The 18,462-nt window shown below is 39.0% G+C and overlaps 1 protein-coding gene across 3 annotated transcripts in view; it reads right to left on the bottom strand.

Moving 5' to 3' along the window:
• The window catches only part of LOC142100760 (uncharacterized), a 115,842-nt gene that overhangs the window by 48,076 nt on the left and 49,304 nt on the right, over positions 1–18,462 (bottom strand). For all 3 annotated transcript variants that reach the window (XM_075184556.1, XM_075184558.1, XM_075184557.1), the window contains one exon: positions 12,948–13,027. In XM_075184556.1, the coding sequence (XP_075040657.1) occupies positions 12,948–13,027 (80 nt within the window). The remainder of the gene's footprint in view (positions 1–12,947; positions 13,028–18,462) is intronic.

Genomic DNA, 18,462 nt, shown 5'->3' with positions numbered 1-18,462 from the left:
CAGCCGGAGAAGAGCTGAACTACTGCGCAAGCGCAGCAGTTTAGCTCTTCTCCGGCTGTCATTGATTAAAAAGTTCAGTGTCGGCAGCGCAGTTCCTCCCAAGCACCTTTGCGGACCGGATCACTGCTAGAAGAGGTAAGTATAAAATTATATAATTTTTTATTCATTTATTAGTGTCCTAAAAAATTTTTTTATGCAATTCTGAGGCCATAAGAGTCAATGGGGGCATTACTGTGGCATAAAAGATATTGGGGGCAACTGTGGCATACTATGTGTTTCTGGGGCAACTGTGGCATATTATGTGTTTCTGGGGGCAACTGTGGCATATTATGTGTTTCTGAGGGCAACTGTGGCATATTATGTGTTTCTGGGGGCAACTGTGGCATATTATGTTTCTGGGGCAACTGTGGCATATTATGTGTTTCTGAGGGCAACTGTGGCATATTATGTGTTTCTGGGGGGCAACTGTGGCATGTTATGTGTTTCTGGGGGCAACTGTGGCATATTATGTGTTTCTGGGGCAACTGTGGCATATTATGTGTTTCTGGGGGCAACTGTGGCATATTATGTGTTTCTAGGGGCAACTGTGACATACTATGTATTTATGGGGGCAACTGTGGCAAAGTATGAATTGGGGGCACAACTATGTGGCATAAGATGAATTGGGGGCACAATTATGAGGTATGATGTGAACTGGGGCACTACTGTGCGGCATAACATTTTTTTTTGCTGGTCCCTTACTGTTAATATGATATTAGCCTCATAAAATGAGAAATAATTATATATATATAGCCGCTGAGAGGGGAGGGGGCGGCTACAAATTGCCTGGGCCTGCATGGTGGCCCGAGTCCCCTCTGGAGACCTAATTTTGATAAAAAAAGCAAATATTTTAAAAGTACTTTTTTTAAAAAAAAATTATTGAGTGCAGGGGGATCGGTAGTGGCTAAATCCCCTTCAGCTCAGGTACCTTCAGACGCCAGGTCATGTGACTGCAGTGGTCACATGGTACTCGGTGGGCTGCTGGATATCTTCCCATGCTGTGCAGTGGAGAATAAGGTAAGAAGGTGTGATGGAGAGGGGCATGTGTCACTAAAGGTGCCGGGCAGAGGGGGGGGCAAGTGTGATTAAAGCATGTGGGCAGAGGGGATATATGCGAGCAAAGCTGCAGAGCAAGGGGGCATGTGTGAGTAATGCATTTTTCTGTAAGAGGGTGGCCTGGTGCTTTTCACCTGCTAGACATGCCCCCAATGATGTATTTCCACACCCCCAATTGTACGACCACTCGCATGGGAAAAAAATGTTGTACCGCCTTTGCGGCGGCACAACATTTTTTTAACTATGCTTAACTACAAGGGAGGACCCATGGAGTTGCTGTACAGGGGCCATGAATTTCTCTAGGCAGCTCTGTATGTATGCATGTGTATATATATATATATATATATATATATATATATATATATATATATATATATATACATACATATATATATACATACATACATATATATACACACACACACACAACTGGCACACCTGGGCTTGACTAGATTTTAGCCGGCACTCCGATAGAAAAAGGTTGCCTACCCCTGATCTAGACTATAAATTTGCTATCACAATTCAATTTTTATTGAAGTTGTATACTTTGCCAAAAGTAGGATGTGTAAATGTATAAATGTTCTATTGCAAACCAAAAACTGGTACTAGCAGTGTCGGACTGGGGCATGAAGGGCCCACCGGGAGATTGCACAGCTAGGGGCCCACCAGAGGGGGTGTGGACAGCCATCATAGAGGCGAGACCAGACACTAAAGGGAGAGTGGTCAGCCCACAAAGGACAGCTAGCACCATAGTGTAGTATATAAAGAATGTAGTGTGCTCATCCTTCTCTTTTAAAATGACAGGCTGACTGCGCACTTAGTTACTAACCTGCTCATGCTCCTCTGGGCGGTTGGATATCCGGAACTCCTTATCTCATCTGCCCTGCTCAAAGTGAAAAACACACTACCGCGCAGGTTCAGAGAGCCCAGACGCGACTCTCTGCACCTGTGTGGTAGTGTGTTTAACGGGAGTGTTTGGCAAAAACGGGGGGGAAGGGGGGGGGGGGGTTGGGAGGAATTGTGCTTTACCCCTACTGTTGCAAGAGCAGCATTAACACAGGTTATGCCTCTCTACGAACTAATAATATACTGAAAGCTAAGCGCTCATTGACTTATGTATTATTCCAAGTGTAATGCTAATAATAATATTTGTATTCTTTTATCTTGAATATAATTCGTATTTTTCTATATCTTGTATTAGGCTGTGAGCAAGAGGCTCGGTTCAATTAGTGGGATAACATTTAATGTTAGTTTTATCACAATTTATTGAATCCTGGTTAAAATACATAAAAATACATTAATATAGACAAATAAAATACTCCAATTAAACCACAGTATTTATATTATGAGGCATTGATTTCTATATACATACATATGGTATGGCATCAATTGAACATACATAAAAAATCAGACAACCCTAGGTATATAGACCTGGACTAGTCTAGCTACTGGGAGGCAAATGGCAGTGGGTATAAATGCTGCATTGATCCAGATATAACACAGTCACTGATATCTCAATAAAATAATGTTCATAGCATACAAGTCCAGTAGATGGGAATTGGTATTTCTTTAAGTCTCTGCTAGTGCAATATAAATATTCAGATCACTGTCCACATATATCACATGGTTATTGCTGCAATGCTTTCAAATTTAGCTTTGTTTACTTGCAGTTTCGATGTATATAGAGATGGTGGCCGGGTACCCAGTGTGCTGAAATCAGACGATGTTTCTCGTGGTCCGTGCTTGTTACTGTTGGAGAGGAAGGTGCCTGCGTGGAAAGCATCTGTCCCTTCCTGTTCTCGCGTATGTCCAAAAGATGAATTGTATGCAAGTCGGGAGTCAGCTGTTTTCTTAGCTCCTCCCTAACAACGGAGGGGGCGTGGCTATAATGTGGCGGGGCCTACCGGTGGATAGTCCTGCTGCCCTGCAGGCCAGTCCGAACCTGGGTACTAGTACATCCAGAACAATGGTAAATCCCAGGATTATTTTTAAGCCAATTAAGCCTGTTATTTTTCGGTTATGAGCCAATGTCGGTTTTAACCAGTAGATCTCGCAAATTTTTTGCCCCACTATAAACAAATCTGGGTGTAGATGGTAATTTAGAAGACAAATTGGGATAAGTAGAAACAAGATGCCAATGTTTTAACACCATTTCTTGTATATGTCTTGAAGCTGTTGTGAATGCTGAACAAAAGTTGATAGTTTTCTGGTCATTAACACAGAGACACCTATGAGGTTCAAGAAGCATATCCCTTTTAATTTTGCCTACACATACCAAAGCCTCACCTACTTCTGCTCTGCTGTAGCCATGGTCTATAAAATGTTGGAGACCAATGCTTCCCCAATTTTCTCAGTATCTGATACAATGCATACCACCCTAAGAAGTTGCAAATATGGGAGGCATCTCTTGAGAGGACCAGTGTGGAAGCTTCCTGGATGTAAGAGAGTACTCTTATCAGTTTTCTTAGTTTAAATCTTAGTAACAAACATATTAGAACATACTTGGACAGTGACATCAAGAAAATGAATCTTCTTCTGCCTTGCATGTAAAGTAAACTGTATCGCTCTAGGAATTGCATAAAATTGTTAAGATCTTCCATAATGCCACGCCATATCAGAATTCAAATAATCCATGAAGCAAACAAAAAAAAGTATTGGGAATAAATTGAGTCTGACAGAATGTATTGATTTTCAAATTCAGTCATAAAGACATTAATATAAAAGGGCATCATGTTTGAATCCATTGCGGTCCCCCTGAGCTGAAGTTAAAAATGATTTTGAAAAAAGTAATTCCCCTGCAAGATGATCTCAATCAGTAAGATAAAAAATTTGAATTAGGGCCAAGATATATTATACAGGTTTCAATTATATGTTTACAGGCTCTGAGACCCAAATTGTGTGGTATATTGGTATACAAGCTCGTAACATCAGGAGTAACATGGTGGCTAAGTGGTTAGCACTTGTGCCTTACAGCACTGGGGTCATGAGTTCAATTCCCGACCATGGCCTTATCTGTGAGGAGTTTGTATGTTCTCCCCGTGTTTGCGCGGGTTTCCTCCAGGTGCTTCGGTTTTCTCCCACACTCCAAAAACATACTGGTAGGTAACAAATTGACCCTAGTCTGAGTGTCTGTCTGACTCTGTCTGTCTGTGTGTGTGTGTGCGTGTTAGGGAATTTAGACTATAAGCTCCAATGGGGCAGGGACTGATGTGAGTGAGGTCTCTGTACAGCGCTGCGGAATTAGTGGTGCTATATAAATAAATGGTAATAATAATAACAAGGCTCCATCCATTACAGATTTCTGTAGTATCAGATATAAAACTGCTTAAACTTTGTACAAATGGTTGACACAGAACCTCTAGCTGAGAATTATGGGTGTCCCAGGAGGATCTTTCAATTTTTTATGTACTTTTGGTAATGCGTAGAGAATGGGTGTTTTAGGGTGTGTTTGCGTCAAGAATTGGGCAGTCTCCTGATCAATACTGCCAGTATTTACTCCTAGAGTAATGATTTTATCTATCTCCTTCTTGTACTGATAAGTAGGGTCAAAAGTAAATCTCTGATAACAGATCTCCTCAAAATTTTGTCTTAATATTTCATTCATGTAACTCATCAAATCTGTAGGACAATACCACCGCCCTTATCAGAGGGGTGTATAACAAGATTTGCCTGAACTGATTCTCTTAATCGCTTCCCTTTAGACAGAGGACAAGTTATGATATGAAATCTTTTGTTTCTTGACATATAGATCAGCATCTCTTTTCAATAAATTGATGAAAGTATATTCCAATAAAAAATGATTAGAAAATAATGTTTAAAATCACATATAGCTGAAAACTAATAGAGTCTAAATATGATAGTTGCTGGATAACTATAGGGACTTTTAATAGTAAATTACTCCTATGTTAAAATTATAGGGTACAACAATAAAAAATATGTAAGGTGGTATTGGTGAGCAGGAGGGTATCTCTAACACCAGTGAAATAATTCAGATATTTGCCTTTTTTGAAAGTGGAATGTACTACTCTAGTTGGGATATTATATTCAGTACATATGCAGAGAATTGTATAAAACAGGAGCAAATGATGAAGAAGGAGCTTGAAAATGTCATGATCTGTAGCAATGTTATATGATAATTCACTACATGTATGAGGAAATATTACAAAATAAAACCAAGCCCTAAGATGGTGTATGACAGAGACAATTGCTAAGCAATATGCTTGTAAAACTCTTGTGGCTGTGTCCATACTAAAAATCCATAGAAACAAGAAAACAGAGCCCAGTACCAGAGGAAGGCATATTTGCCGTGGCCTATTAGAAGTCGTGCACAACTGTAATAGGATGCCTATCCCCTACCTTCACAATGAGAGGGATTAAAGACAGCCCCTTTAATCCCTTCACCCTCTGTCATTGTTGTGAAGGTAGGGCTCTGTAGCCTACTACTGTGTTTTTTTTTTTTTAATGATAACAAAATCTTCCTGGCAGCCTGCATCAGGTGTTGGTGGTTCTGGGCAACTGGAAAACCCCCGTAAGCATACTGGAGTTATGTCTGAATACCACAGGATATCTACACATCATTGTTAATCTGGTGCATACTTTTATGGCAGTGTGTCAAGCTGATCTGGTGTTTTCAGAAAGATAATATAGGTAGATAACTGATGATGTCCCTAGCGCTCTAAATTGTTGTACAGGTATACATGTGTACACAGATATGTGTGAGTATAGAAGAGATAATCAGGAGTGGTAATAACCTTTATAGAGTAATGTACCATAACCTAATAAAATAAAATATAACTACAGAGATGTATAAATAATCAACAAATTCTGAATCATTTATAGTGAACAGTAGCAGAAACAAATTACTTGATATAAACAGAAATAAAACAGTACAACCGATAAATAAAAAGTGTACAGGGTGAGGTAAATGAGTACCTCTATAATGATTTGTATGCCTGCCTATCAGGTACCTGGGTAAGTAGAGGCTGTAAATATAAGTTGAAAGACAAAGAATGATTTGCTTCAATGCCTATAAAAGGATGATGCTAGCAAGGCATTATCGATCCATAGTGATGAACGTCCTGTGTACCCAATGAGAGTGATGAGAGTGGAAGTGCCATGGCGACATTCTATAGAAACAATGACAGTCAATGATACCACTTACGGCTATGCTTCCTGACGATGGCTTTTCTATACTGGTGGTTCAAGCGGTAGTCCAGCTCTTACCTCTCATTGGTTTAAGGGAGTCAGCTGCTTTCATCCATTCTGCTTTGGTTCCCGTTATTTCTGTAATGTCCAGGCGTGGGGATGCCAGAGAGGTAGCTGTGTACTTTTATCTGCTGTGGAAATCAAATGCTGCTGTCTCATCTAGTACTATGGCAGTTGTCGAATTAGAACACCAGAGATTGAAAATGTTCACTGTTCATTTGTAAAACCTGTATCCTACATGTTTCACCCAGCATAAGCGCTTCTTCAGGGAAAATTGTTGATATATACATTATATATATATATATATATATATATATATGTATATGCTATTTTATTTGCTTTTTGTGATGTCACATGCAACTTTCTGGCATGTTTTGCAAGCTATGATGGTGAATTGCATAATTGTTCTGGATGCTGGATGATTTGTGACTTTACGTGTGCATTATAACCTAAGATAGAGCACATACATGGAATATTGTATGTGCATCTCTGACATTTAAATTAATTGCAAGGGGTGAAGATTAGATTGGATAAAACTGGATCAGATTAAAACCCGCTGAAATTGTTCAATTGCAGGCGAGAAAATTTTGTCATAAGAACCTATACATCACTTAGCAGACCAAACACAACAGTCACAATATATAAACTGGGAGATATTACTCCAAAACAAAAAATGTTCATTAAGTTAAATAAAGTGTAGTTTTTTCTTTTATATAGCATAACAACATTTTATAAAGTATTTATATGTAAATGTGGTGCAAAACTGCAATAGTAGCCCCGAGTGAAATAGAATCAACTCTCATGCAGGCAAGTGTGTTGTGACGTGACCAGAGCATTTAAATGTCAAGTTAACATTTTTGGGAATGATTGCTACCTCCCCTTTGAGCCTAAACATGTACATTTGGGTTTGAACTCTTGTTTCAGTGCTAAATCCTTCCAACCCAATAACATTCTGATATAGCAGGGTCTTGGGATATTAACAACTGCAGCCCAATAAATGCATGTCAGTGTGAACTCCAAGCAGGGGCGGATCTAGAAATTTTTTCTACCCCGGTCGATATAGGGGGGGTGGGGGCGCCCCCTTTCTAACTTCTAAGGCTGCCGGCGGCTGCACAGTATGTCCCCCCCCCCCCCCCCCCCCTGGATCCGCCACTGACTCCAAGAGGGAAACTCTGGGACTCTACTGTAACAAGTAATGCATTTGAGAACATCAGTTCCAAGAGAATAGCCCCAGAACCAAGCAAGGTGTAGAGAGGAGTCTGTATAACTGTTGAGAGTAGTTGTGTGTGACTGGAGACTCAGATAAGTCAGGTACTATCAACCTAACCTGCCAGGGGACAATGCAGGAGGATGGATGTCCATTCTTAGGATGCAGTTCCATAGAGGAGCATATCCACGCATGAGTACTGTGCAGGGCAGACTGCAGAACAGATAAAGGGAAGGTATACTCTGGAGTGATTAATGACCAGACCAAGAGGAGATATCATGATACAACTGAGCCGGAAAATTCTAAAACAGATTGACAAACCCAGGAAAAGTGTTAGCTCTGGGGCCACCATGTAAAGTGATACTACTGAAACTCATAAACCTAAGTGTTGTGCAAGAGCAAAACGTGTAATAAAGTAATGCTTTGTTTTATAAGATTTGTACTGCACTACAATACTTGTGTCAGCATCACACTAAATTAATAAACCTGCATGTGCACGGGGCCCTTTCCAGTGAACTACCCACTGTGTCTAGTATGACGTGAACTGAGCTAGATATGGATATATGCACTTACACATCCCTATAGATGGACAGAAAGATACAATAGAGTTGTGCATGCCAGCGTGGTAAAATGTGGGAAATGCTATGGATATGACATATCATTAACTGGCAAGACTACAGTTATATTTCTGTACAAATAGCAAATTATTCAATTCAATTCAAGTCTCTATGTGACTACCCTGTATAATTTTCTGGATAGATCAATCACCAGCAATTACCAGCAATTACAAGTAGATTATGCCCCAAAAATGATGGTTGTAAATCAGTGAAAACACATTTGGCTGCTTATGAAGAATAAGTGATTAGCACACTGTAATATGATATGAAAATCATATTTCTTACCATTGGTTCGCTAAAGAAACTCTTAACAAGAGATAAACACCCAGAGAAATAATTTATACAAAAGCACGGAGATAAACAGAATTAAAAAGCATTTGGCTGCTTTGGTCCCGTCTCTGTTAATATTTAGGGAGGGAAATTAATTTTTCCTTTGGCTGAGACTAGTTACAGTAGATTCCCTGTTATTCTATTAACTGAAACAGAAATCAGGCATGAAACAAATGTTCCCAGCATTGCAAGAAACATGGTGACAACAGATAAAGTGAAAATGTGATGTTAAGACAACTAGTGACAGCTTTGCTAAGCCTTTTAATGTTTTATTTAATTGTAAATTGGAATTAATACAGAATGTTAATCATGGCCAGATGTATAATTAGGCACATAAGGCACATACATACAGACACCTTGATTTGGGACCTCACTACCTCCCTAGATCAAATTGTTACTTCATTTGCTGTACATTCTAGAGCTGCAGAGGATTGTATTGTCTGCTATTCTTAGTGTTTTGTTTTTCTTGATAAAGTAATTGGGCTTCAATGTTATAACTTATATTTGACTACTCTCCCGGAATATTAGCAAGGCTCCTGAATTTAGGGGAGCCCTGCCTGAATCACAGAAGAGAGGTCACCCTCCCCGATCACAGCAGAGGTAGGGCTTAATGACGCAAATCATGTCATCAGCCCCCTTCGTGTGCAATGCTGTGAATAGCGGCATTACACATCAGGGGGTGGGGCCATGGTAACCTAATTGCATCACCACGCTCCCTACCGCACTTGTCGATACTAAAATTTGTCAAGTATTTTCAATGTGTTCAGTTTTTCATGACAGTAGCGTTTTAAATTTTGTAACTCAAAGAAAGTAAGTTACTGAAATGTATACTTTGCACCTCCACTTTTGCACATAACAGCTACATCTTTGCGCAAATGCACTCACTTTTATGGGACAACGCATAGTTTTTCAGGCCAGCATATGATGGCAGGAACTGGTTTGATTCAGAGTGTTTCTTGTTGACTATGGGCTAGGCACATGAACGCACCTAGGGCCTGATTCATTAAGGAACTTAAATTCTTATTTAAGTCTCCTGGACAAAACCATGTTACAATACAAGGAGAGAAAATTAGTTTTCTGTTTTGCACATAAGTTAAATACTGCCTGTTTTCTACATGAGGATATGCATCATCATCATCAGCAGCTATTTATATAGCGCCACTAATTCTGAAGAGCTGTACAAAAACACACATCAGTCCCTGCCTGATTGGAGCTTACCATCTAACCACTAAATTACCATATGATCCTCATCAATTTAGTGTATCTATCTAATCCATATCTGATTTATTCAGCCTCGGACTGGCGTGCCGGGCAGCCGGGCTAACCATCGGTAGGCCCCGCCGGATGAAGCTCTGTCCCCTCCGTTGTTAGGGCGGAGCTTACCGAACAGCTGGTACCCGACACTTCCGACGGTGGCGACACTTAAGGTAACCACACTACCATGCAGGTGCAGAGAGCCACGTCTGGGCTCTCTGCACCTGCGCGGTAGTGTGTTTTTTACTTTGCGCTGGGGAGAAGGAGTTCAGTATATTTTCACCCCCCCTCATTTCATTTTACCTATCAGTATACTTTCACCCCCCTCACTTCATTTTACCTATCAGTATACTTTACCCCCCCCCCTCATTTCATTTTATCTATCAGTATACTTTTCTTTTACCCCCCCAGAATAAAATCACTACCACTACTATATGCCCCCCTCCCCTTCATTAACACAGTGTGCAAAACATAGTACACCTTGTCCCAAACACCTTTTTTCCTTTCCAGGTGTCCTTTACACCCCATCTTTTCTCTGTGACCACTCCTATGTGCCCCCTCCCCTTCATTAACCCTGTGTGAGCAGAGCATCACACACCTTATCCCTCAGCACCCCTCATGTCATGCCCTGAGGAAGAGATGACCCCGCTCTCAACCCTGTGTGCAGATCTGCCCATCTGTGAACAACCCCAGCCCCCCCCATATAATTTCATGCCTAACCCGAGCCAGAATGAAATGATCACAGCTCCTAGGTGCCCCTCACCCCTTTTATTATCCATGTGTGTGCCTTCAACCACCAGGATCAACTCTCCATGCCTCCATTGTGCCCCCCATTCATTAACTCTGTGTGCGCTGTGGGTAACAATAATAATACTACCGTCCCGTTTCCTGAGCGTGACCCGACCGATATCTCACCCATTGCTATGGCAGCCAGTCACCTGGGATCGGCCCCGCCCAGCGCTTACTTCTTATATACTACGCTTTATATATTACACTATGGTGCTAGCTGTCCTTCGTGGGCTGACCACTTCCCCTCTAGTGTCTGGTCTCGCCTCTTTGATGGCTGGCCACACCCCCTCTGGTGGGCCCCTAGCTGTGCAGTCCCCCGGTGGGCCCTTCATGCCCCAGTCCGAAACTGGATTTATCTGATCACTTTAATTTTTTAACCTTATTCAACAAGAAGAAAAGAAAATGACCTTAAGGGGCACTCATGAATGGAAATAAACAACATATATATTTGCATTATATTGATATGTTGGTGATATTAAAATCACTCTTTATTGTGTATAAATTTAGAACGTACTTCTAATAGCGAAATATTTAAAATTTGTAATTGGAAACATACATTGATAAATACATAAATCAGTTAAAATAGACAATATTTTATTGTCTAGCCGCGAAGCTACTCTGATATTCTTGTGTGATAATTAATAAATATTTTCATACAACCGCATTCACGGTATGACAATCAACTCCAATTGAATACTGACACTAAATATGTATCTCCTATATATAATCTGGAGATTAGCACCCCTAATAGTGGGCTATTAATAGGTTAAATCTGACGGGGATTAATTTCCTTCTCATAAACCCTTAAGCCCTTTTAATAAAACGGTATTGCTACAAATAGAAAGTGTGCCTCAATTTTCAGATGTAATGCTATTATGGACTCCTATGGTCTGGGATCTAGCCTATCTCACAGTACTGCAGTCTAGCTGTCTGCTGCAGTACTAGGAACTACTGAGATAGTGGGCACCGCTAGCTAGTACCTAAAGCTGTAATTAAACTTGCTAACTATATTGTTAGAGGTGATAATAAATATAATAACAATAGGAGTTGCAGAGTAGCGAGCGCGGCGTCCGCCGACGCGCGTTTCGCTAGTAGCTTTAACAAGGCAAAAGCTACTAGCGAAACGCGCATCGGCGGACGCCGCGCTCGCTACTCTGCAACTCCTATTGTTATTATATTTATTATCACCTCTAACAATATAGTTAGCAAGTTTAATTACAGCTTTAGGTACTAGCTAGCGGTGCCCACTATCTCAGTAGTTCCTAGTACTGCAGCAGACAGCTAGACTGCAGTACTGTGAGATAGGCTAGATCCCAGACCATAGGAGTCCATAATAGCATTACATCTGAAAATTGAGGCACACTTTCTATTTGTAGCAATACCGTTTTATTAAAAGGGCTTAAGGGTTTATGAGAAGGAAATTAATCCCCGTCAGATTTAACCTATTAATAGCCCACTATTAGGGGTGCTAATCTCCAGATTATATATAGGAAATACATATTTAGTGTCAGTATTCAATTGGAGTTGATTGTCATACCGTGAATGCGGTTGTATGAAAATATTTATTAATTATCACACAAGAATATCAGAGTAGCTTCGCGGCTAGACAATAAAATATTGTCTATTTTAACTGATTTATGTATTTATCAATGTATGGTTCCAATTACAAATTTTAAATATTTCGCTATTAGAAGTACGTTCTAAATTTATACACAATAAAGAGTGATTTTAATATCACCAACATATCAATATAATGCAAATATATATGTTGTTTATTTCCATTCATGAGTGCCCCTTAAGGTCATTTTCTTTTCTTCTTGTTGAATAAGGTTACCCAATTATATGACCGGGTGCACCCCTCCTCAATAAATATCTCTATCAAGTTGGAGTTAGGGGGAACTATATAAGTGGAGGAGGTTGTGAGTGGTACACTTGGTGCAGTTAAATATTCTCTTTCACTTTAATTTTTTATTAATATAGCTTGCAATAAGTAGCAAGTTCACAACAGTTTCTTTATATACTGAAATCCATTACAGTGTAACAGGAGTAGCGACATTAAGATTTCTGAATTTAAAACAGCAATGGCAGGACTCGGCAACTAGCCAATTTAATCTAAAGGTTAGGGATAGGGTTAAGTGCCGGATCCTGCCATTGTTGCTTTAAATTCAGATTTCTCAATGTCGCTGTTTTCTAACGAAATGTGAAGTGTCGGCATGCTGTATGTTCACAATTTGTACCAGTCTGGATGTCAGTGTGTTTAGAATTGTCATCTGTTTTAATGTAAGTCTGAATTTAAACCATGTCGCTGTTATAGTAATCGCAATGTTTTTGTCTATATACTCATTGTCGGGTTATAAAGTTGTCGGAATAACGTACCCCACCCGTTTTAGGCAACACTAGAATATTATACTTTTGGAGAAATTACTCTTTGTTTCTAGTAAAGCCTTTACCTGGATTGTGATTTGGTCTTGCTCAGTGCCTTAGAGATGGCTGAAGCAGAGCGTCTTCTTTGTACCGAGGCCCTCATCTTCTGTGAAAACAAAGTTGAAGTTATCATTAATAAGTACACCAATAAACAAATATTACCAATCAGAGCTATATTGAAGAGGGCTGTATTGAGTCCTCCAGCCCCAGCTTCAATGGGGGTTGGCTAAAAGTAGACAACCCCTTTAAGTTTAGGTAAAATTCTGAAAATATTATATGTGTATGAATGTTATTAGTAGTTATTTTGTAGGAGAAACAATAGTACAAACTGCATTTATTCTCAGTCCTCAATTTCCTTCATCTGTAATAGTGAGAAGATCTATAATTCTTCACTAGGTCTTCATTAAGTTACTGCAAATCATCCTAATGAAAGCAAACATCTTGTTGGCTGCAACAGACTTTTTGTGTTAAAATACGAACATATTTAAAACTAGTTCTAGACCCAGAAATGAGGTTGCAGTTCAGCGGCGTGATTCAGTAACAAACGCAAAATGAAAGTAATATGCGTTTTAAAAAAACACACGTACATTGGGCTACGGAATTTGCTGGCGCTATATAAATCAATGTTGATGATATGCAATTCCGTATTCAATAAGGAGCAGATGTATAGATATGTCTGTTGATTAATACGTATATTTTAAACATCCAGTAATACCGACCTATTACCAATTACCAAAGATCCATAAAAATCTGAAATCACCCCCAGGCAGGCCCATTATTTCTGGGGTGGGCATCCTTACAAGCAACTTATCTTTCTATGTCAATACACACTTACAGAAATTTGTATTTGCGTTGAAATCTCATTTGAAAGATACAACAAGTTTCTTACAATCATTAGCTGGACTAAAATGGAAGAACTCCTATTGGTTCCGCACATTCGATGTGGAGGCTCTATATTCCAACATTCCACGTGAACATGGTTTTGAAGCAGTAAAATACTTTTTGGCTATGGATTTCTGTTTAGTTGAATTTATTTTTTGGTCAATAAAATTCATACTAGAACATAATTATTTTTTGTTTGACTCTGAATTTAATTTACAGATTAAGGGTATGGCCATGGGAACCAGGTTCATCCCTAGTTATGCGAACCTCTATATGGGCCTCTTTGAGGACTGATAAATATGGGGTTCGCTACTTGGGACAAGCCTGGTTCTCTATGGCCAGTATATTGACAACCTATTCTTTGTTTGGGATTGAGATGAAGAGTCAATTTATTTATGGCTTGTTTGAGTAGTAACGATTTTGGTATTAGATTTACCAATACCCATAGTCAGACACAGATTAATTTTTTGGATCTATCAATGTATATCAATGCAGATACATTTGTTTCAAAAACTTACAGAAACATGTGGATACATAAAATTATTTACACTTTCAGAGTGGGCATACCAGGAGGTGGAAGATTAATTTACCTAGAGGTCAGTTCTTTAGAGTGCGTAGAAACTGTTCTGATATAAATGATTTTAAGGAACAAGTTAATACATTTTTTCAATCTTCTGCGGAACAAGGATATCCAAGACTATTGCTAGAAAATGCCTTAAAACAAATGGAATCTATGGACCGAAATCTTTTATTGACTCACAAAGATAAGTTTATAGATAGATCAAGTGATAAGTCAACAGTTTTTGCTACTCAGTATAACAACTACGCACAAAGTATTAGAAAAATTATTAGCGAGAACTCAAAGATCCTAGAGATGGATGAGGGTCTCAAATCAATAAAGGTAAAAACATTGTATTTAGGAGGGCACGCAATCTCAAGGAGAGGTTAGCTCCTAGTCATTTTGTTAGTAGAGCAGAAGGTAGTATATTAAAAATGAACAAAAGGTCAGAGTTTGAGGCTTCAGGTGGGGCTAACCCACCTGTGAACTCCCAGAGTTGGTTGAATAGTAGACCGTATGGTTTTTGTAGATGTGGAAAAATTCGTTGCTTAACTTGCAAATCAGTGGATCATGGAGCAAGCAAGTTTTCGTCATTTGTATCAAGGAAAAATTTACAATCAACAAATGGATAGATTGTAGGTCATACTATGTTGTGTACTTAATCCACTGTGGATGCTGTATGCAGTATGTGGGACGTACAATCAGACCATTATAGTTGCGCTTCCTGGAACATAGACGCAATATAGTTGAGAGTGAGAAAACATATGCTTTCAGAACATATTAATATATGCCTGAATGGTGAATTCAAAGGTGTAAAAATGAAAGCTATAGATCAGATTGAAAATACAAAAAGAGGAGGAGACAGATTTATTTTTTTGTGCAAGCGTGAAACATATTGGATTTTCAAACTCAAGACATAGTGGCCACTTGGTCTGAATGATACTTTGGAGTTAAATATTATTTAAGTTATCATCCGTTTTAATTTGGATACCTGTATAATTATTTGTCTGCCACACATCTCATAACAGTTACGTCCCAGTCACATGATGAATATCAGTGACTAGGGTGGTATGTTTTATTATTGGTTAATGTGTTTAGATTCACTATTTATATATACTCTTTTTGGATGTATGCTGTATGGAATAATAATATTCTCTCCTTAAGTTGATGAAGATTAATAATACTGTCATTTACACACCAGCTCGTTTCCATAGAATTATCCTTCATTTATAAGTGGTGACGTCAGAATGTCTGTACGGTTAAAGCACAATTAGTGGGAAATACCACCACTGAACTAGTATATCTAGTATATCTACTCATTAATGAGTGTAGAGATTAATCTGATTACAACATTTATTGTTATTTATTATTTCTTAGCGGTAATAATACAGCATATATACATATTCAATACAGATCTTAAAAATTTATGTGATATGCCGATATATTTTATTATTGTAATTCATACATTATTTTATGTTAAATTTGGTTTTAACATATTTAGGAATTAAATATTTCTGTGAATTGTATCAGCACTTCCTCAATATTATTGTTTAATACAGGTCTAGGTTCGCTCTGCTCTAATAGATAATACATTGCAGGATATGTCCAATATACAGTATATGTGGAAAATAAAGTCACAAAAGAACACCTAGAAAAAACAAAAAAACTATTCAATTAATGTCACTTATTAATAATATAGTCATTTAAGGCAAAACATTAAAAAATAAAAAAAATCCCATAAAATACATTTATTAGGATGTTATTAATGTCTACTGTACATTAAATGCAGTTTAACTGTTGTTTTTGATTGCAAAACAGGTTCTAGCATGCATATGTGATTGTCATCACTAGTAATCGGCACTTACACCAGACCTGTAGCTGGTGCAAGTGATAGAAAATCACGTACCTTACAGATGCCCAAAGCTTGAATTGGACATTGTTGCGTGTGCTCAAGCTTGGCACATCCTTATAGTATATTAACCTCGTGCATACTCCCAGTCCCCTCCCCATTCCGCCCATGAAATCGTAGGCTGTAGTAAGGGGCCGTTACGCACAAAAATTAATTGGATGTTGCTGCGTTCTCTGGTGTGTGCTCCGATTATGGGCATGCGCAGTGATATTTTACGCAAAATATGGCACATATCGGCATTTAAGCTCTTTAGTGGATCAGGTCCCAAGTGTTTATCTGTGTCCAAAGCACTCAGTCTGAATTTATGTGGAGTTGCACTATCATCATCAGCAGCTATTTAAATAATGCCACTAATGAACAATTCTCACTGCATGTCAGAAACATTAGTGCAGCTGTAAAAACACACTAACAAGTGATGTCTCTCTTTTTCGCTACATTTGAGTATGTTGTAAGTCACTATGTTGATGGGCAGGTGAATCTATGTACACTATGCATTGCATCACCATTAATATAATAATAATAATAATAATAATATTAATAATACAATTCTACCCTAATTTCTGTATTTACTTTCCATTTGGAACTTAATGAGTTAGATTATGGACGAGTTGTTAATGATCGATTTCTACACCTTACCGATGTCTGCTTTTATACGTACACAGATACTGGCACAACTTGATTAGATGCACAAGTGTCCTCTTCCACATAAACCTGTCTAATGATATTGTTCAATGAATCTTGTCTTTATATTGGGTAATTTCTCATAATATCTTTCATTAATTTATGTTTGCAGGGTAAAAACTAGAGATGGGCGGGTCCGGTTCCCCGAGAACCGAACCCACCGGAACTTTGGGTATCTGAGTACCGAGCTGAGTAGCTCTGTACTCTCCTGCCCGCTCCGAATCCAAATCGAGGCCGAACGTCATTGTGACGTCATCGGATCTCGGGGCTCGGTTCTCGCGATACTTCAAGATTATAAATACACGCCTCCACAGCAATCCATCGCCATTTGACAGAGGGAGAGAGCTGGGTGTAGTCACAGGCTGATTAGAGCAGGGACAGAAAATCCAATATTCTGATTCCAATTGTTGTAACAAAAATTGCTAGAGATGAGAGGAGGATAGAGGTTTTTTTTCTTTTCAATATTTGGCACTCCCCAGTGCTTTTGGGGTGTCCCCCATAATTGTGCATAAATATTTTGGCTGTCAAAATTACTATCTGTCAGCAGTATCTACCAACTAATTTTTAGCACTCCCCAGTGCTTTTGGGGTGTCCCCCATAATTGTGCATAAATATTTCTGGCTGTCAAAATTACTATCTGTCAGCAGTATCTAACAACTAATTTTTAGCACTCCCCAATGCTTTTGGGGTGTCCCCCATAATTGTGCATAAATATTTCTGTCTGTCAAAATTACTATCTGTCAGCAGTATCTACCAAATAATTTTTACCACTCCCCAGTGCTTTGGGCTCAGAATGGATTCACAGCAGTCCACATATGATCAGAATGAGCAACCAGGTTCTGTCATCAGTCCTGATGCTAGTGTTCCCAGTACGTCATCTGGGCAAGGTGATATCAAACTACACAGTGTTTCGAAATCAGTCCAAAAAACAAAAACAATTTATTTTTTTTACTGTGTTGAAGCGAAAAAGAAGTGTTACTGAGCAAAAGTTAACTGTTGATAAAAAAAAAAAATTGCCAACATGCCATTCTACACACGCAGTGACAAAGAGAGAATGAGGCCTTCACCTTTGGCTATTAGTGGCAGATCCTAAAAAGTTACCGAGCCTACAATTGGTGCACAACTACTGTTACGCGTCAAAGCCGAGTTGCAAGATAACAGTAAGACATTAGAGGATACTGTTTGCTCTGATTCAGAAATGACACCAATCCCTGTGGAGAGTCCATCCAACAGTGGGATGTCTAATCGTGAGCATTCTGCTGATGTGTGCCTTAATAGCTCGATTCTAGCCGGTGATACACAAATTGAGGATGCCACTTTGGAATTAGAAGAGGATGAGGGGGAGATTTGTGTAGGCGATGAGGGCGATAATGAGGATGTTGATGAGGATGAGGTTGTTTGTGTAAGTCCTGCACCAGTGGCAGCAGTTCTGGCACGTGACAAGAAAAAGGCCATTGTCATGCCTGGTCATAAAACAAGAAAGTCCACATCTTATGTGTGGAATTATTTC

This window comes from Mixophyes fleayi, chromosome 9, assembly GCF_038048845.1.
Source record: "Mixophyes fleayi isolate aMixFle1 chromosome 9, aMixFle1.hap1, whole genome shotgun sequence".
Lineage (NCBI taxonomy): Eukaryota > Metazoa > Chordata > Amphibia > Anura > Limnodynastidae > Mixophyes > Mixophyes fleayi.
This window is presented reverse-complemented; position numbering and strand designations above follow the sequence as displayed.